The sequence below is a fragment of the Periophthalmus magnuspinnatus genome, chromosome 11, assembly GCF_009829125.3.
Source record: "Periophthalmus magnuspinnatus isolate fPerMag1 chromosome 11, fPerMag1.2.pri, whole genome shotgun sequence".
Lineage (NCBI taxonomy): Eukaryota > Metazoa > Chordata > Actinopteri > Gobiiformes > Gobiidae > Periophthalmus > Periophthalmus magnuspinnatus.
In genome coordinates, this window is record NC_047136.2 from 8,417,345 (window position 1) to 8,438,389 (window position 21,045).

At 39.7% G+C, this 21,045-nt stretch overlaps 3 protein-coding genes across 5 annotated transcripts in view; 1 reads left to right on the forward strand and 2 right to left on the reverse strand.

The window, feature by feature from the left end:
- Positions 1 to 21,045, reverse strand: part of ripor2 (RHO family interacting cell polarization regulator 2) — a 324,701-nt gene that overhangs the window by 229,342 nt on the left and 74,314 nt on the right. The gene's annotated exons all lie outside the window — the stretch shown is intronic.
- Positions 1 to 21,045, forward strand: part of tpd52 (tumor protein D52) — a 369,330-nt gene that overhangs the window by 86,065 nt on the left and 262,220 nt on the right. The window lies entirely within an intron of this gene.
- The window catches only part of pag1 (phosphoprotein membrane anchor with glycosphingolipid microdomains 1), a 59,389-nt gene that overhangs the window by 10,555 nt on the left and 27,789 nt on the right, over positions 1 to 21,045 (reverse strand). For 2 of the 3 annotated variants that reach the window (XM_055225109.1, XM_055225108.1), the window contains 6 exons: positions 8,138 to 8,176; positions 6,450 to 6,683; positions 5,371 to 5,431; positions 4,073 to 4,169; positions 3,474 to 3,643; positions 2,612 to 3,043 (listed from right to left, as the gene is read on the reverse strand). In XM_055225109.1, coding sequence (XP_055081084.1) covers positions 2,612 to 3,043; positions 3,474 to 3,643; positions 4,073 to 4,169; positions 5,371 to 5,431; positions 6,450 to 6,637 — 948 coding nt within the window. In that variant the 5' untranslated portion in view covers positions 6,638 to 6,683; positions 8,138 to 8,176. The remainder of the gene's footprint in view (positions 1 to 2,611; positions 3,044 to 3,473; positions 3,644 to 4,072; positions 4,170 to 5,370; positions 5,432 to 6,449; positions 6,684 to 8,137; positions 8,177 to 21,045) is intronic. The other variant, XM_033974989.2, reaches the window with a different exon arrangement.

A 21,045-nucleotide genomic window follows, 5' to 3' on the forward strand; every position in this document is an offset into this window, starting at 1 on the left:
ATGAAGGGTTACTCAAACATGTGTGAATGAACTGGGTATGTTTTTTATGAGTTAACAGCATTATAACACGACTTAAAACCCACAAGAGTCAATTTTGTACAATATAGGCCCTTTAACAAGTGAATTTGAGGTTTTTTTTCTTCTGTGATACAATAATACAAGCACAGTACCTGCAAATGCAAGCTTACAAACAGCAAATCAACGAGGTTTCCCCCTCTAAACACAGTCCATGATTTTAACCTCTACAGTGTTGTCCCAAGAGGTCTAGCTAGTATTAAATGCCAGTGAGTCTAGTCTTAAATTGCATTAAAGACTGTGAGGATCTGACGGGTAGAGGGCCACAGCAACTACCTCAAACAAAGAGGACCCATAGAGTGCAGACATCCAAACACAATCAACACAACACATGTACAAGTGTAGGCATGTTAAAGCAAACTATGATGTGATTGTGATCATTATGTCACTTGTAGGAGAGTGTAATATAGACAAAATGAATATCTTTTATATATTTTTGTAGTGGCCTGAAAACAATAGAAATGAGTTAAAATATGTCTTTAAATGTGTTCACTGAGGTTAAAGTATTGGCCAAATCCACCCAAATGTGAAAAAACTGTAAAATGATCCTAAAATGTAGACTTTTTTTTTTTCTTTACTTTTTTTCATTTTAAAATCAGCTCTTTCTAGAAGCAAATCATTTTTATTGTAAATGAACAGTCTGAAGTGGCAGCAGTGTCAAACATCCCAGGTAGGGTACAATATCGCTCGTGATTAAATAAACTGTGTGTTTTCGGAAATAATTTCGATGATAAATATGCCTAACTGATCAAACCAGAGCTTACATGCACACGCAATATTTCCTAAAGCAGATACCAGTAATTCCAGTCCTGTCATCACATTAGTTATTTTATACAACCATCTCTAACACAATGGATGCTCACCACAACATGGTTATCAATAAGAGCAGAGTTAAGCTACATTAGAGCTGTATGCAATCTATTCTAACAGGATTACGGTGTGCACTAAAAGACAACTGGACAAATCAGCCTGGGCACAGCCATTAAAGAAGCTCTCAGGGGCGACAAAGCTTTTATGGCAATTTTTCAATGCCAGGTACTAAAGACCTTTGTTTGACTCTTGTTTTGCTAAGATGCTAAGATGCTACTCCAAATCAACAACATTCATTATACGTAAGAGTGTGGCAACATATGACTGTAGGAATTATCATTAATGTTAAAGTATGAAATGTGTGGCATGGACGGTAAAGGTTTTTGAGGCACTAGGCAAACATCTTGGACAACCATCCACTCAGGTCTATTTACTGAGAAGACTTTTATTTTTGAATAAACATAAACCATGATTTCATTATCTTCAAGCTGTGAAACAATAGGACAGTTACCAATGTTTGTGTGTTTGTTATTGTTAACAAACACAGGAATTAATGCTATTAAGTGCTAATTAATTACTGTCTAATTATATGCATGTGGACTGAGGTAATCATGATGCAGTTATGGCGGAAAAGACGTCGCATGTTTTATAGTAATTAAACTACTTTCCTCCTAGATGATGTTATTGTTTTCCCTAGAATGCTCCACAGTATGGCATTACACTTATGGAGACATGTAGGTGATGTCACCAGCACAAGTTACACGTGTGGAGAGGCAACCACAAACGCTTGCATAAAAAAGCACGTTTTTAAAGCAGACCTACCATACCAAACCATTTTCTTCCACTTCATCCGGGGGCAGGTTGCAGAGGCAGCAGTCGGAGCAGGGAGGCTCAAACCTTTTCCACACACACCTCCTCCAGCTTTTACGGTGGAATTCCCAGGTCAGCCGAGAGACATAGTCCCTCAAGCGTGTTGTGGGGCTTCCCCGGGGCCTGTTCCCTGTGGGACGTGCCCAGAACACCTCTCTAGGGAGGTATCCAGGAGGCATTAGGAACAGATGCCAGAGCCACCTCAGCAGACTCCTCTCAACCTGGAGGAGCAACGGCTCTACTCCAAGCTCCTCCCATGTGACTGAACTCCTCACCCTATCTCAAAGGGAGTGCCCAGCCACCCTGCAGACGAAGCTCATTTCGACCGCTTGTATCTGCGATCTTGTTCTCTCAGTCATTACCCAAAGCTCATGATCATAGGTCATGTTCCTTCTGCTGTTTTAGATGAATATTGCGATTTAAAATGTGCAAATTATAACGATTAAATTATAATGATCCACGGGTGTCATAGATTATAACTATATAGCAGCTCAAGCACAACAGGTCTTCTTTAAGGTATCAGAAATGAAATAAATGCTAGATAGATCCATCTAATACAATACTGTGGAACTTTTCAGGCAAAACAATAACAGCAGGCCCCCACCATAAAAACAATGTGTGTACCTTAGAATACATTATATATATATATATATATATATATATATATATATATATATATATATATATATATATATATATATATATATATATATATATATATATATATATATATATATATATATATATATATATACACACACACACACATACAATCTACACACATAGCTACATGATGGACATAAATTATACTTGCTCTAGATCAGCTACAGGTGTGACCATGCATACATTGCCTCACCTCTCCATTATGCTGCCCCGCCCCCATCAGCCCATTGACCACTACAGGCTGGTTATCATTCTCATCCAGGACCTTCTCTGGGACAGGTGGGGGCAGATCTTCCTCCTCTTTTTGGACAGGAGCGGTCACATGGTTTTCCGAGCGCCTCTTGGCCTCCATATCAGCGCTGTGCCGGCTCTTCTTCCTCAGGTCCACAGAGGCGTACTCCACCCCCGTGCACAGGGGCCCCCGCTCAGGAGTGCAGGGGCTGGGGTGTCCGTTGAGGAGAAGGTTGGTGGGGGGAGGGGGGTGCGGGGGTTCGTCCCGGGTCAAATGAGTTGTACCATTGGGGATTCCCAGCTGAAGGGGAGGCTCTTTGAGTTCTTTGACCGTTTCGTAAAGTGAGTCCTCCACACTGACGTCTCTGGAGGTGGGCGCTATCTCCTTCACAACCTGAGAGCAAGATAGAAAATGATCACTCTATCATGTTTACCTGTACCATCGTGTCTGCTGCAGTTTCTGTCTATGTGGGTTATTTCTGGATACTTTACAGTTATTTAACATGGAGTCTAACTTTATTTTTCTTAGTTTAAATCTAGTTTAGTCAATAAATATACTTTATCTAAGGAAGGTAAAATGAGAGACCTAAAAGAATGAAAAGATATTACTTGAAAAATACATAAAGTTGACAGCTGGGGCAGTATCTCACTGAAATACACAGCGCATATTTTATTTCTCAAAGTGAACCAATATACCACCTTTCCTCAATAAACTAATTGATTTTTTTTCTTCCACCCAGTAATTCCAGAGGCCTACAGTAAATTAAGTAATCCACTTAAATACAGTGCTGTGCAGATGTGCTGATGTGGGCATCGGGGCTGACCTCATAGGTGCTGTCCCCAGAGGCCGGAGGTCCATCCCTGATAAGGGCACTGGTGGGAGGGATACTGGGTAGCTCCCGGTCCTGGGGACACTTGGAGGACCTGAGCTCTGATTGGCTGGAGAGCAGTTCCTCTGAGGGCTGGGGACTAAGATCCTGTGTGTCTGTCAGAACTGAAGGAGAAAGGAATATATGGTTATTATGGGCAAGAGAGGTTTTAAGAGAGTACTGTTTAATTCAGTCCATTGCTTCATAAGGCTGCATTTGCAGTTTGCACTGGTCAGGCATAACATTATGACCACACGGCTATAGGCAGAACCACTTTTTTACCACAACTTTGCTCATGTAAAACTCAATCCTTATCTTTAATAAATTGTCTGGCTTCTAACATTGACTCTGAAACAACATTTGCAATTTCCTGACAGTCCAATATATTCAGTCCACATTATTCTGTCACCCTCAACAGGTGAGAGAATAATGTGTTCACTCCATCTGACCAAGGTCATCATGTTATGCCTGATTTGTGTAAATATTTTTCTAAATAGGCAAAAACATCTCCCAAACCTTGCAGCCTTATGAACAGTGTCACTCAGAGCACTCACTTGTACCGCTTGTTAGAGGTCCATTGTGTGAGCTGCTGACCCCTATGTCTGTGGCTGGACTGTCTGCTGATTGGCTGATAGTGTCCCGCTCTGACACCTGCAACAGAGTACACAAAGAATGGCTTTTTCAGTTATATTTTTGTTTCCAGTTTCACAGTTGCTTCTGTACCTTTCTTCCTATTCCTTCCTTTGATATTGGTCTCTATGTTCATCTCATTATAGTGTGTATTATGCTTTTAAACTTTGGGTAATTTTACTTCTAGCACAAGAAATCCTTGATTTCATCAGTTTCCATAAAAACTACTGTAGTTTATTTCTATGCTGGTAGGTATGGAGGTAAAGAAATATAAAACCTGCAAATAACATATAGTTGGTATATCATAAAATATAGTCACATTATGTCTGTATGTCTCCACTCCCCTCGGTAAAGACATGATAATCAAGTTAAAGACCTCTTTGTTCAAGACAGGACTGTTGTTTTTCTCCTGAGAATGGTCAGTTAGCACCGAAACAGCAGCTCCACACCTCCACCTAGTGGCCACTTCTGCTCATGTCTTTCATAATCAGTGATGTAATCTTTTAACTATTTTGTAACCTTTTCTTTTTTAAGGAGAGATTATGCAAAACATAAATCTGATAAAAATAACTCACTTACACAATAAGTTATGCTAAGCTCTATAATAGATATGATTTGTTCTTTTATTGTTGTTACATGAACATAGCAGCGACTGTGAAATACATTAGGGGTCAATATTCCCATCCACAAAGACAAAACCCCCATTTAACCTGTCAACCTGTGACACTGTCCATCTTTTGAATGGGCCAGTCCTGCTACTGTCCGAACACCTTTGAATCGCCCCAGTGCTAAAAGGTTACAAGAAACTATCCATCACACTCTATGAGGCTGTGAGGACTCTGCAGTGAGGAAGGCGCAGACACAGATAGTGCCTGAAAGGTCCTTATTTGTCACACTTAAATGTTGCTTTATAACTGAAGAATTTGTATTATAGCAGTTTATAATTGCAAGAGGAGGCCTTGAGTTTACAGCAGTATGGAAAAAGAGGAGGTACAGTGTTTGTGAATAGACACTGTAAATTATGTTCAGTCCCAAGCTGAAATAACTGGATTGAAAGTAATGTCTGAAAAATACCAGATCAATATGTAAATCACTACTCTCTCTGAGACTGAGACCATCTCAAAAAACAAAAGTTCAACAAAGAAAAATCTAGTATTATATTGTCCAATGATGCCATGGGGTATAGGAAGTTCATAGTAGGTTTTGTTTTTCAGTAACTTACTCCCCCATTCACAAGGTTTTCCTGGTCCCCCACGGAATGGCCTGAGACTGTTTTCTTCTGCCTAAAAGACAAAAGAGAAAACACCAGCAGCGTTATCAGCCACAAATATATGGCCAAAATATCACAGAACTTGAACACAAACATTTTCAACCAGTATTTGATATTAGAAAACACTGCTACTGTTCTTTATCAGTATCATATTAATGAGAAAGGATGGTCATTTTGGCTAGATCGTATACATTTAATCTTACAGTTAAAATATCAATGACATTTAATCTGTTTTTGTATTATTTTATCCACTATCCCTGTAGCACTTAGTTTTTTTAATGTGTGTTATATAAAGTTGCAGTTGTAGTAGAAATGTTAATGCACTTGTGCTGCAACTGTCTGATTTCAATCTAAAGGCTATTTCTTTCTAAATTTGGACAGTAAATACCTTTGAGGGCTTTAAATGTTCAAAGCCTTAAATGTAGCATAGCAGTAGCATAACAAATGTTCTTTTATTTGCTAAATCAGTGACACGTGACACTTGTAGTTGGGATATGACTCATCGGACACTGATGCCCACTGTCACCACACCTATTTACTCTAACCACTCTTTTGTGGCCTCTCAGGTTCTGGAATATTTTCACCAGTGCCACATAGACCATTTCCTTCAGTAGAAGATCATATTCAGACATAATGCCAGGAAACATACGAGCTGCTCTCCAGGCTATTCAAACTTTTCAAAGGCTTTTCCCAGAAATAGAGACCAGAGGTTACAATAACTCACCACCACTACTATATACTACACTATACGCATAATAACATGTGCACACAAACACAGTAAAAGGATAATTTGTGTTTTTTTGCATGGTGGTTACTGATGATTTGATAATAGGGGTCAAAATGCAAAATTTGAATTAAGTGTACTATTACAAGGATTCAACTAAAAGTACAAACAAGTCTATTATTCCAAGTTGAGGATGCAACACACTTTCCTATGAACATGATTTGCCAGCAAACAATTAGCTGGTTACTAATCCTTATGTAATGCTAAGTTTACAGTGTGGGCGTTCCCAGTGGGATGACTATCTCACCCTTGGCAGCTGGCACAGAGCAGCAACAGCACAGACACCAGCAGTAGAACGGTGAGTCCGCTGAGGGTACAGACCAGGACGATCTGCTCACTGCCCACCAGGACCCCCACTCCACTGGCCACCGCCGCCCCAGAGCCCACCACTCCCGCCTCGGGCCCCCACCACACCCCACTCAGCACCGGAGCCATGGAGATCACACTGAGGAGGGGCCGGACATCGGAGGAGTGAGGGCTGCTATAGCGCACAAGGAAAAAGAAGAAACATGATATTGTGTTGTGCAAATTTGTGTGAAAAATGTATTCTAATAAAAATAACAAGTGCATTAACTTAACTATATCCAAATATTTTTTATGTATTTTAACGATAACTGTTTTTTTTTTTCGTTAAAACAATCAGTATACAAAAATATTTACATTTGTTTTATTTGAAATTTCAGAAAATATAAAAACATGTTGTCCTTCAAATAGGTGAAATATTAACACAACACTGAGTCATTTGCCTTGACACAGCTGTGGTGCAAAGACAAACACACATTAGCCAACAAAAACTAAATTAGTGTTGTTATTATGGGAGATTCAACACTGATAAAGTACATCTGTCCAGTAAGGTCAACCTTAATTTACCCTTCAACCTTTATCTCCTCACAAACTCAAAAACAATCCCATAGAATACTGTAGCGTTCCCTAACCAGCTCCGTGCAGCAGGTGTCAGTGTGGAGCAACAAGCGGCGCAGTGCAGTGTCTAGTCTGCTGCAGGGACCCCGCAGCATAAGCACTCCCCTCACGTCTCTGCTTCAACACAAACTTTTCAGCCTTTCACTACAAAATTGATCGCTCTCCTGATGTTATCTACTTTTATTTACAGGTTGGGTGAGTGACACTCGGAGAGGCAGCATGGAGGCGTTTCAGAAAGCTCCTACAAACTTTATATAAAATCCACCAGCTGTAAGCAAGGGCATTTGGACATCTTTTCCAAGCAGACAGAATAACAATACTGCAATGCCTGGGTTATGTAACAGTAATTTTGCCTGCATTTTTTAGTAGGTGAGAGAGAGAGAACTCATCAATCAATTGTGAACTTCAAACGTAAAGGTCACAAACTGGTGGTTTGTACCATTGGCAATATGACGCATGATATATGAGTCTAAGAGATACAAGGCTGTTAATACGTCCAGTCAGATAAGTGCGGCAGTATGTTATAAAAAAGTATTCAAATACATGGACTGTTTACATTGTTTTGAGTTCGCAGCTTTAACAAAGTGCTATGAGGTCCTAATGATAGTATTCACCCCATAACTAGAATGCCTGATTTGGTAATTTGTTTACATTGGTGCTGATATCAATCCACTAGAGCAAACAAAGCAAAAAAAAGAATGTGCCGATGACATGTTAACTCATCTTCCTCTGTCTAGTCTAATGAGCCATTCTGGGAGCCATGTTTGCACACAGCAGAAGTGTCTCTTGTCCAAAAACAGTGAAAACCCTCCTTGGTGCCTCGTTGCTGGGCTATGTTGATGTGACTTGGGAGTGTGGGAGCCCTCCTCAAGTTTCACAAGCACCTTGAGCCAAATTCAACTTCCTCTTCTTCAAAGGACACAGTGGAATTCCTAGACTCCTGATTGTGCTTCCCTGCCCGGATATAAAACACCGGTGTTGCTATGGGTCTGTGGGAAGAGAACGTAGCCTTACCTTGACACCTCAGACGATGATTAGTGGGGTCGGCCTCGCCTGGAAGAGAGCAGATAAAAATGAAGAGGTGGGATTAGAACTGTGCGGAGACGGGACGCAGTGCTGAATTGAATATGATTCTGGGATGGTGGCACAGGTGGGAGGTCTGTGAGGGGATTGTTATTTTCAAAAACAGCATGATAAAATACACGGCAGAAAGCGACCTGATGTCCAGCCAACATTACACCGAGACACCAGGCCTGGATTATTTATGTATTGACTATGAGTTGATACTGATTATAAAAGATGACTTCCTCCTTTTTCTCAAAGGCTAGCTGTTCTAGGTCTTATTTAGTCAAACTTTAACTCTACTTATTCAAAACCAGAACCAAGGTACAGCCAACGGGTTCACTCACACAACTGCATACTCACTACAAGAATATTGTGACTAAACAGAGACTTAACCTGGAACTAAACCAGGACTAAATCAGGCCAAACCTTCTTCAGGACTAAACCAGGGTAAGTGTGAATGCATCCATAGTTACTGCTTTTGGTACAGTTAATCCAGACCAAGTATAGCCCTGCAGTTCTTCTTAACTTGGTTCTCTTGGCATGTAGTTTGGTCCTACTTCCCACTGCTTTTTAGTCTTTTATTTTAGCCCTGGGTCTGGTTTAGTTCAGTCCTGGTTTGGATTTAGTGGTATAGCTCCAATCCAGACCCAGTAGCCTATAGATGTGCCGTTCCACCGTGCAAGCTCTTAGTTCCTAGTTTGTCCTTCTGATTTAGCCCTATTCTAGTGTACTTCTGGTTAAGATGATACTCAAACATGGTACGCCAGTGATTCATCGTGTAGCATATGTATTGACTAGATTTCATAACATAACTCAAACTGTTTCCGCCCAGGTCTCTCCGTCAGTCGCCTGAGAGCCAGTGTCTCTTTTGGCACTTAAACCGGAATAATTACCGGCTGCCACCACACTGTGTCACCATAGCAACCTACTCTTTTAGCCATCACATCTATTTATGGTGGGGACACAACATCCACAGCAAACAACATCCAATTGTGCATAATGAGAAATTAACCACAAATAATTAACAGCGAAACATTGAGTGCTTGTCCACATCTGAGGCCTTTCAAGATATTCGCCTTCTTAAACGATGACCATGCAACAAGTGATGCTGATGCACAATTATTTAGGCTTATTTTAGACTACTGATCCCTAATGATGCAAAATGATGATCAAACCAGTAATTTTCTAGCTAAGGGCGAATTCTCTGTCAACTGAGCCAAAATGTTCTGTTCTAATCTTATGGAGTCCATTGATAGTTAAAGTCCTATATGACGCAGAATTGACTCTTCATAAGCCATGTTGGTCTGTTACCTAATCAAAAACATGCCTGGAGTTGTGTTTTGTTCCACTACATCAACATCGCCAAAGCCCAAAATGCTCTGTTCTGAAGCAGTAGTATTCAAGTTAACAGCTACTTTTTACATTTTGTTTAATACAGATCGGCAACTAGCTGAAATAATTCAAATGATTCTAGTGAAGCTTCATGGGCTTTAAAAACACAGCGGGGGCACTTCCTGTATTACACATGACATCACAAGGTGGAACAGATTGTTTTTTGTGTGAAAGAAGAGCTCAGCCTAAATCTGCAGGGTTAATGTGTTAAACATGTGTGAACCAAATAAAACACAACTCCAGGAATGTTTGTGATGAGGAAAGATTATAACATAGACCAGAGAATAGAGTAATACGATTTAACCTCACATTAACCCTTTAAAGACTGAGTACATTATAGACCATTATATCTCACCTAGACATTTTTTTCTTTTTTTAGCCATAAAAATCATGTTAAAGGAGGTATCAACATGTACTTTTGCTCTTTTTCACACAACTACCTCTATTTTACAAATCCATCGTTATTTTTCCATGGATGCATCAAATAAGTCTGTAATAAGTAGCAATTAAGTAGTAATTAAGTAGCACCGAAAGCATAATACTAGCTAAAATAAGTTAAGGTTAAGTTACACTTTATTACTCCTGTAGGGAAATTTGTCCTCTGCATTTGACCCATCCTTTAAAGCTGCTGGGGCGACCTGTCAGATAGGAGGAGAAAACAGTGCTAGCCACTCTGCCATCTTATGGTAATGGATGATAGATTTGATTAATAGCACCCATAATAAATATTTCAAGTTTCTGCAATACAATTAATCCCTCTCTTCCTACGAACACAAAAAACAGTAAAGACCTCATTTGTACGTGCATGTAAACTTTGACACACAAAAAAAAGTACGTGTGAGGACACATATACCCATAATTCTTGTGAGGGCACTTGCATTCCTCTGCTTTACTAAACACCACATAACTTTGAGAAACTCCTTGCAGGCGGCTGGTATGTGATACAAGAACATAAGCCAAGGACTACAACCAGGCTGTCATTCCGCCTTAGCTGCTGCTTTAATGGGTCCAAATGAAAGAACGCAGAAACTTTGGACCAGAGACTTGGACTGAGGATTGTGTCTTGTGTTTCATGGAAAATAGCATAAAATGAAACTCAAAAAGAATGTTTTTCAAGACAGGGATCCTTGCTTCTTAACCAGCTGTGCACACAACCTAAGAATACAGACAGCATATTGGTGCAGGACCTTTGGAGATGCCCATTCTAGTAAAAGACAGTGAAGCGTAGACCATTTATTATGATCCAAAAGCAGTTTGTGTTTGGGAGCCATTTCAGCACCTCCATCTGCAGCGTCCTCTGTGCCCAATTCACAGAAACGACTTACACAGTTGACTGGTTATTTAAATTGAAGAAAACACAGAAAGTCACAAACAAGATACTTATGTGGAGGCGTTACTGTGCAAAAGTAATATAGATTCAGAAGTTCAGAAGGACATTTTATTCATGGTAAAAGGGACTGTCCTTGATAAAGTTATGTGTTGCTTTTTGAAATAAAGTGCTCTGACACATATCACATACATACCATTTTTATTGCAAAAAAATCGTCAAGTTTAAGGTTAGCTATTATGTACATTATTGATCTGTACACTGAATAACTTTGTCAGTTTTCGTTGCCTTAGTAACTATGCTTAAAAGAACTTCAGAAATCAGTCTGCTAAATGAAAAGGAATATTTAAGAGCAAAAGCAAAACTATTAGGCCTGTCACGAGGCAAGATAAACCCAGCGAACCCTTTTTTAAACAGACAGTATCATAAAAAGGAGTGAACAAGAACAAATAAATAGTAGAATGAACCAGTAATTAGCCTTAAGAGTGACTCATTCAACCGTCTACAGCTCAAATCTTATCGCATTGTACTAAAATAACAACACTCCTCATTTTTGCAAAAAAAAATCTCCCAAACACAATAAATATTGAGCTCCAAACCATATTGTTTCAGCTTTCATATACCAAACGATAAGTCAATATGGTAATCATCTTGACAGGCCGAAAAATTATTAATAAATGTATTATCTTGTTGAAGAAATAGGACTCCACTGCATTCAGATTTCAAGTGTCTATGACCTTGCCTTGCTGGTTAGATTCGTAGTAGGGGGTGTAGGTCAATATCCATAACATCATGCAGCCCTTGTGATATATTTCTAGGTATCAACATGACCAATCAATACATCCATTCAAACAGCCACCTCTGGGCTACAGCTGACGGGAATGTGGGAAAAATACATCTTTTTGGTCTTTTTCGGGAACTTTTAAGGAGGATCGCCCATTCTTTGTAAAACCAATATGTCTCCATAAAGCCAAGAAAAACAATGGACATGGATCCGAGCCCATCATGCACACACCACTGACCATCTTGTGTCCTGACCGCAGGCCATGTGGAGGGAAGGGGGGATGGGGCTGGGGTGAGGAGGAGGCTGCTGCCAACAGAGGGAAGAGGGGCAAGACTAAAGATGGAGAGAAACAATAGACTCTTTTAGTGTTGGAAAGAATATAGCAAGAATGGAGCTGTGTTCAAAGCAGGACACAGAAATTAGCATTAGCATCAAAACATTACAGGCTATGGATGTAGAGTGCAGACAGGGACATATCATGTAATTATTATGCAAGATTAATTCGATTTTTTATGTTTTTATGTTCTACATGTAGTTACAGCTTATAAATGTCTCAATTGAGGTTCAAGTAATGCAAAAGATGCTAAAGATGTAAATGATATTAACCAAAAGTGTAGAAATATTATACTGCAGGTTTGCCTATTTAAAGCTTATTGCCATTTTTGCAAGTTTTTAGTTTATTTATAGATAATATCTTAATTATAACATGACCACAAGTTCACTTTATATTTTGTCACATAAAAAAACATATTATAGCTTCTTTTACTAATTAAAACTGCTTTCCACACTCGGATACTGCTGAATGTAAGAACATAAATAATTAAAATTGTATTGATCATGAGGGAAGATAAACTACCCAGAAGAAAAAGTAGTTTGAGAAAATTGTTTTTAATTTCGTTCTCTCTGGAACAGAAGGACAACAGGGGTCATGAAGATAGGAGGTGCACAGTGATGCAGAGATATCCCTCGGGACACATTGACAGAGTAGGGCTGTAATTCCCTTCAGACTGCACCACGGGAGGGACCCAACCCAGACTCATAACAAATATCTAATAAACATCATAAACCTGAAAGGGAATAGGCCCTTCCACTGTATCCATTAATTAATCCGATTTAAATGTGCATGTCTGTGAATGCACGCCTCCACAGGCATAAAAACAGGTGCTTCAGTTCAAGAAACATAATCCCGGTTGCTATGGAAACCCCATCCGTGGCCCGGGTTAATGGTTTTGGTTTGACAAATTGATCTATTCTTTTCTAAATAGGGAAAGTATGACTGCATAATTTAGCGGGTCAGTTTGTTTGCTGCAGCTTTCTCAAACGACACATATTTTCATGTGTGTAGGATGGAGACATATAGGATTACTGCCAAGTATTAATATTGATTTCCCATTGGGCTGTGCAATAATAAACTGGGGAGATTACTAAACAGCTTGTACAGTGGAAGCCTGTTGTTACAGTATGGCTATTTGTTGTATGGCTAAATTCAGTAGGTTATGTTATGTAATGGAATTTAAAAATAAAATGCCTTTGGGTCAAATTCATTCAGGGTTCATGACAAGAACATATTATTGATTAACCACCATAGACTGTATAAAGAAGTGGACTAAGGGAGTGTGACGTTACTCATAGTGTTTGGCTCCAGTCAAATTAAGTTAATCGAGGCTAGAGGGGCGAATTTTGAACCAAGTTAAATATTTGGGATTCCAAATGCGATTATCAGAGCAACCGAAGAGTCAGTCCTGAGTGAACCTGTTGAAGTTGACACCCCTTCCTGCTCTCACTACTGCTGAATCAAACCTGTTTCTATTGCTAGCCGGAGCGACCTCGGGGAAAAAAGGCAGCTGATTTGTCTCTTTTTAATGTTCACATCTTGATTTACAGACACAATACCGCAATAAAAATACAGGATCAAGTAGAGGGGGTGAATATGAACATTTTGAGACCAAAATGACCAGCCTGGCAGCAGCATTTATAGAGAGAGGGGAGGCAGTTTTCTAATGTAAAGTGAATTGGAGCCAGAGTCGATGAAGCCGGAAGCGCAGTCCATGCTCACTTCCTATTTGGAACGAGATGTCCAACAGGTTAAATAATAGAAAACTGACATGCTTAACAAGGCTGACATGATTTGGGAAAATGGACGGCACTGGGGGGACATGGGGACCTCTGCTCTGTGCTCGACCTGTCCTGAGCACTGATTGGCTGCCTTGACCGTCTGTCAAACTGACTGTTCTCTATCTTTGGATGCTGGTTCTCTTTCTCGTCCATGTCATTGGTTGTTTTTGTTCCGCTTGCGTACGATTGGCCGCGTGTAAAAAGTGGGTTTTAAAGCAGCACAGAGAGGAAAATACGATCTGACTACAGATCAAACAAAAATGCATCTTATACATAATTGATACTATTTTCTGTGAGCTCTGAATGAAATATAGATCACAAAAGGGCAGATGGACAGGAATAGAGACGTGCTGCAAAACAAAGTAAGTTTCTAACCTAGTAGACGTGACAACAACATGATAACAACAGCAGCATCTAAACGTTCAAATGAAGTTAGAAGTTTCCCAGTCACAACAAAGTAATAAATCCCAAGTATACTCCAAAACTCTTAAATGAGATTACAACTGAACCCAGAATCTAAGAAATGGTGATACTATTGTGAAGTATGAGATCTACAGGAAGCCGTAAGTGAAATCCAACTCTTACAAGACTACTATGCCGTCTACATGTGTCTTTGGTAGGTCTGGTTTAGCTCAGTTCATGTCCGCAGAGGCACCCCAGCCCCCCGCTAACCATAAACGCCAAAGCCCTCTGTCCCATCATTAATTCTGTGTAGCGCTTTGACCTTTTTCCAGCTCCACTGAGACTGTTAGCATGCTAGCCCCAATATGTAAACATGAGTGTGTGTGTGTGTGTGTGTGTGGGGGTGTGTGTGTGTGTGTGTGTGTGTGTGTGTGTGTGTGTGTGAAATCGTCAAGTACAATGCGCCTTAAGTTAATAGCATAGCAGCCCGTGGGAGAGGGGCACTTCCTGTCTTCCACGCTACATGTGACCCCAGCCTTTAAAATGGCCTGCAGATGTTTTTCCAAAAGAACCACAAGTCATCTGGAAACGACTGTAGTTAAAATGCAAGCTAATTGAGACACAGTGACCTCTGGCGTTCTCTCATTAGGGTCTAATGAATGCTATCAATTTAGAGTTACATTACTTAAAGGTCAAGCTTCTTGTGTGTATTAATAATAAGTAATCATAGGAAGATGTAAGGTAAAATCTGTTGGTTAATTGAAACACATTAATTTAAGTATAGCCGAAAGGGTCATAAGTCAGTGCCAGTATGACGCTTGAATAACTGGGCAAGATCAGGATGGTCACAGAAAACTGCACATGTTTGAACACAATAAAAAGGCTGCTGGGCAAATCAGGTTCATTTATTGCGACTTTGGCTATGTTTATTTGCCAGATGGATTAGAAATGATAGACCACGGTTGTGTGCATGGATGAGGTTAGTAGACTAGCATCATAAAAACACGGTTTGAGGTGTTATAGGGAGGATTACGGAAGTCCAAAGCTATGTATTATTCAAGACTAAAGGAAACGGTATAATCAGAAAGGGCATCCCGTATAAAACCCAATTTGGACACAGTGTAATGCAAAAGGCAATGTATTCAGGCTAGAAGGCAGTTTGAAAATAGTGAGGCTGGTGCACTGTACAGCTCTATTCTTTTGTTGCCTTTTTGTTCTTCGAAACTCTCCTCTGTCGCCCACAGTCTGCATCTCATTTCTCCTCTCGCACTTAAACTATTTTATTAGGGTCCCTGGCTGGCCCTGGGCGATGGCTGAGACTCTGCTGCTGCTGTGCATTTAAATCATTAGGGCTGACTTTTCTGAGGAGGCCTGTTCAGCTCTGCTCCACGGCACAAATCTGTCCAAGGCTTTGCAAACTTTAAAACTCTGCAATTTCACTTCACTTTTCAGACTTGGGCCCATTTTGATCATGGCACATTTGTTCTCAACAGTATTTCACATGCTCTCTTCACTCCCCACCGAAAACAGGAAGCAATTCTTTGGTGTTAGGCGGTGGTTTTGAAAATCTGTCAGCCCCTCCCAAAACCATAACAGCTGCCGTAACAACTGCCCCATTAATATGACATGACTAACTTCTCTGATCATTTTTTTTACCAGACTGCCTATAGCAAAAGCAGAAGCGGAAGGAAAGCATTAAAATAACTAAATAACATCCAACCAACATGAGTCGCAGGCCAGAACACTCAATGCGCCAGCTCCAAGCCAGTTAAAGCTAAGACTAGATATAGTAAAGATAAGGTTTACTTATGCAAACCAACCCATTTAACAAGCGGAGAAAAGCCAATAAAAACTCAAATTTCTTCCCACAAGTCAGTTATTAATAGTTTCCATCATTTGGTAAATATGACAAGATTAAAAACCCAACCCCAATCTGTAGAAAACACATCATTTGTCAAGTGCTAGAGGGAAAATCATAGCCTCCATTGTATTAGCTTTGTGACAGCGCTGCCACTCATCGATGAATAAACCCCAAAACAAAAGTGACTTGTGTAAATGTGCAGCCAAGCTATTTTTCGCAGTCAAACAAACCAGCGAGGCATGCTATCCAAATATGTAAATGAAACAGCCGCCGCACATGAACAAACTGACACAGACACTTTTGTAAGGATTTCAGCGCTGCCACTCACACAGTCACTGACCTTCTTGGTAAACACTGATGCTAGGAGTGAACTGTTGAACTCTGGGATTTGTAGGCTGAGGAACAGTGCAGTAGAGACAGACACAAAGGGTGCATACATGGGTATCAGACTGGGCTTTGTCCTTCTTCACTCCTGATTTGACTCGAGGAATAGAAGAACGAACACATTTTCATAACGGAAATCGCCTATTGTGCAAATGGATCGGGGAAAGTCCCATTTTATGCTAATCAAGGTTTATCTGCATTGAGGTAAAGGCTTATATGACCTTTTCTGAGATATTATTGCAAATTTATATCCAAAAAAAACAACCATACGCACTAATATTTGCGAAATCTGTATACTAGACATACTAGACTTACAGTGTTTTAAAAATTCTTAGACCTAACCTCAAAAAACCCAACCCCAGTCTGTAGAAAACACATCATTTGTCAAGCGCTAGGGGGAAAATCATAGTCCCCATTGTATTAGTTTTGTGACAGCGCTGCCTCTCATTGATGAATAAACACCAAAACAACCTGTATGTTCACTGCCGCTTCACCGGGCTCATGTAATACGTGCAGATTTGGCTGAACCGTAAAAGCGTAGCCATGTTTGGAGGTGTCACGTTTGAGTAAATCATAATGATAACAGGCTTTTTAATGATATTATTTAGCAGTGATTCCTTCCAGCTTTTGACACCTGTTACAACAATATTTGGTGTTTACAGTAAAGTTAAAACCAACCTGCAACAGTTGCTAAATGTGTAAATATTCAACGACTACTGGATGAATGCATAATTCTTTTTTTAATTATTCGCCTTCTTGCTCTGAGACGCAAAACATGAATATCCCTAATGTGATTAAAAGAGAATATATTTACTTAGAGCAGTGAAAGTGCGTGTGCATTTTATCCCTCCATCACTGTCACCTTGAGATACAGATTAGCATAGAGTGAATGAGGAGCGCATCATTATTCACCAGCTTTTGCCTTTATGCCTGTGAATAGTTGCCAAGATAAAGGGATTATGAGGCTGGATAGAATGTCGCGGGTGCATATTAGCAACAAATCCATAGAGGTAATTCATCGGCACGGCTAAGCTAAAGCTAATGAGATGCAACAGATGCCCCAAGATGCATAGCCCTAGTAAGTGAGCACAGATGAGGTCAGAAACACACTTTTTCACACGATGATCCGAATGGCCTCTTCTTCAGCCACACCCCAAAGCTGTTAAAGGCCACACAAAGCTGAAGGGACATTTCATTTACCTCCCAGTGGGACATGAACTGATTGGACAATGGAGGACACTGCGCCCTAGGGAATTACAGGGCTGAACGAGATTGGAAAAGTGTGTGATGTGATGATAGTCATGTAGGATATTGAGAAATTATTGTCATGAATATACAGAAGTTAACCTACACTATATAAAAAGGCACATATTCTTTTTTTCCTCAATGTCTGACATGAAATCAAAAGAAAGTAATGAAAAAATGTCTAAAATTGTTATTATTATTATGACATTTAGCAACTAGAAATAATTTTGTTAATCCTAATTGACCCAAATCAGGAAAAGTTTAGTCTGATGTCATGTTACACAGTGAGAAAAAAGCATATGTATCATTTTATATAGTGCATGTAGACTTCTGGTTTCAACTGTCATACCATTTTTATTTATAAATGCAATACTGTGTAACATTCCAGGCAAAGCAATAACATCTCCATGGAGACCAGGGGGTAGCGTGCTCTCCATCATAAAAGTTCTTTAAGTGACACATTTCGTAGGTAGCTCTTCAGACATTTTATTTAGCCAATTTTGAGATTTTTTGTGCAGCCTTGGAATTACCAGAGGAGGAAGTCACTACATCCATGTGATCGTGCACAGAACAGCACAAGAAATGAAAATGTCATGACTGTAAAAGGGTCCAACCACAGCAGTGTCGAGGCTATTAGGAGCCTAACAGGCCAAGAGGCAGGGGGCAGAGCAATTTCAGACCTGTCGATAACGAGCCACAGCCACAGCCAAGCTTAAGGGGAGTGCCTCTCTAATGGAGGACGAATATTTGACAAACACAGACAAACCGCAGGGAGAGACAGAGCAGAAGCTGAAACGGGGAATTGAAAGTATTACAGAGGGTTTTGTTTTGACCTTTTAGAGGCATTCAAACGGTCATGGCAGACACAGTGCGGTACAAAATAGTTCACAGTAGGGATGGGCGATTAGGTCTGTCACGATAATGACTATATCGACTTATGGTTCAATATATGAAAGCTGGAACAATATATTTTTTGTCTTAATATTTACCATGTGTACATTGTATTTTTGACTTTTTGATCAATTGAGGTGATATTTGAGCTGTGGAGGGTTGAATAAATAACTTCTATGTCAAATTATTGGCTCTTTCTACCATTTATTTTCTTGCAGCTCAGGCCTTTTCAACGATACTATCTACTGAAAAACTGTCTGACAGGAATTATCTTGCTTTGTGTCAGTGGCATAAAGTAGTTTCAGTATTATCGTTTATCACAATATTTCTTTCTAGCAACATATCTTGCTTCAAAATGTGTAATTCGTGACACACCTAAGGGGCGATATTAACAAAATCACATGCAAATAATAGGTTTTAGAGTATCTTGATAACAGTATTCAGACAATATTATGTCAATCCAACAGAAATTTGTCGTAAGTAAGTTTCAGGTAAATGTGAAAGGACTTTAAAGTGACTGACAAATACAGAAATGTCACAATATACCCCTATTTAGAAGTTTATAACATGTTTTTATCAGCTCTATTTTTCCCAACTGTCACAGCACAATACACATGTTCACTGTTTCACTGTTCAACAATAATGTAACAATAATAATAGGGGTTTGGGTGCTTTAGATCTGACTAGGTGAAACTACTTCCTGTGTGGTTTTCTTAGTTAGAGACGAGTTGATTGTGTCTTTCATAACTACCAACATGAGATTTTTTAAAAACACTTTATGTGCAGATCAATCTCGTAATTTTCTGTAGAAGCCTATCCCAAATTATTAGTATTATTAAGTCTTTATAACAAAGAATAGTGTGACAGTGATGCTCAAACCAGTGTAGTAAACTACTACACCACTTCTTCCCCTTCCTCTCTCCTATGTCCCTGTAGCAGCTTGGTCTATTCCAGATATGCAACATGTCGCCAAGCTCGTAACGATATGGTAAAATATGGAAGCCTGCAGGAACATAAAGGGCACATCTCCAATCAGACGGAGCAGCTGGGGCAGGTCTGTGAGGGTGCATGTGGTGGTCGGGGGGTGGCAGCCAAAGACATACACATACATAAATGGTACTGGGGGAGAGGACACTCAAGAACATGGCAACGTGATGATAGTAATCTGAGGGGTGCTGATTGAATCTGCCGGGCGCACCTCTCTGGAAGACTGCACAAAGAGCACACAGATTTGTATCATTTGATTTGTCATTTCACAACACTGGAATTATTCTATTGAGCAAATAGTGAGGTGTCATATGAGCAGAGACGTATGGCAGACACAACAATGAATGCTTAGGAAAATAATAGTACTTGTGAATTTTGTGTCTCTGGGCAGTTATGAGCAGCACTATAATTTTGTCCCACTTTAGCCACTTGGCCAGTTGAATTTGATGCATAGTCTTATAATTTACTATTTTTGGTTAGACTTGATCCCTGTCCAGATAATCTCTATTGAAAATTGAGTCTATTTTGTATTTTATAATAAATTATTCTCACACCATTATAAATACTCTAAGTTAACTGCATTGAGTTAAACTTCTAATTGGCCAGAAAGTTCTGAAAAAAACAAACCACTCTGACCAGAAGCTTAAAGTCAAGTGTCTAAATGCCCTATATCAGTAGTCTCAAACTCGCGGCCCAGGGGTAAATTGCGGCCCGCAAGATGATATTTTGTGGCCATGCACGACAACGTGAAAGTCTAATGTTAGTGTGGCATTACCATGTTGCGTATAGAAGGTCAGCCAAATCGGTAAACCCCAAACACATGTGTCACTCGCGTTGTTTGCTGCCCTCACAAAAGATTCAACAAATAACAATGTATATCTGTAAAATCCACAAGAATTTGCATATTGCTTCATGCATGTTGAAAACAGCGATGACGTTTGAGAAGATTTTATCAAAGCTTTTTTTTGTGGAATACTTGATGCAGCCCAGCCTCAACCAGATTTTACCTGCGGCCCCAGATAATTTAAGTTTGAGGCCCCTGCCCTATATCTTATCCATGGAGTGATGAAAAATGGAGTTGTCATAGCAATTATCAAATCAAAACAATAAAAAACATACTCAAAAAAGGACTCAAAATTGTGACTATAAAAGCAAAAGAAGATGGAACCTTTCCCTTGAATATTCCAACATATATAAAAGTACCACATAGATCACAAAGTATTTCTAATCCATAATACACAACCTGTTGTACTCTTGACTATTTCAATTTCATATTTTCTGAAGCAGGTCAAAAGCAGCACTGACAACTGTTGTACATCAGAAGGTTACATTTGTATAGCTAAATCTGTTTCGCTCCGCACCTACAACATGCTCTTCAATATATGTGGTGTATTTTCACATTGCTGGATAAACCGTCAGACTGTGTTTAATAAATAGATAGCACCATGAAGTATTTATTTGCCCTGCTG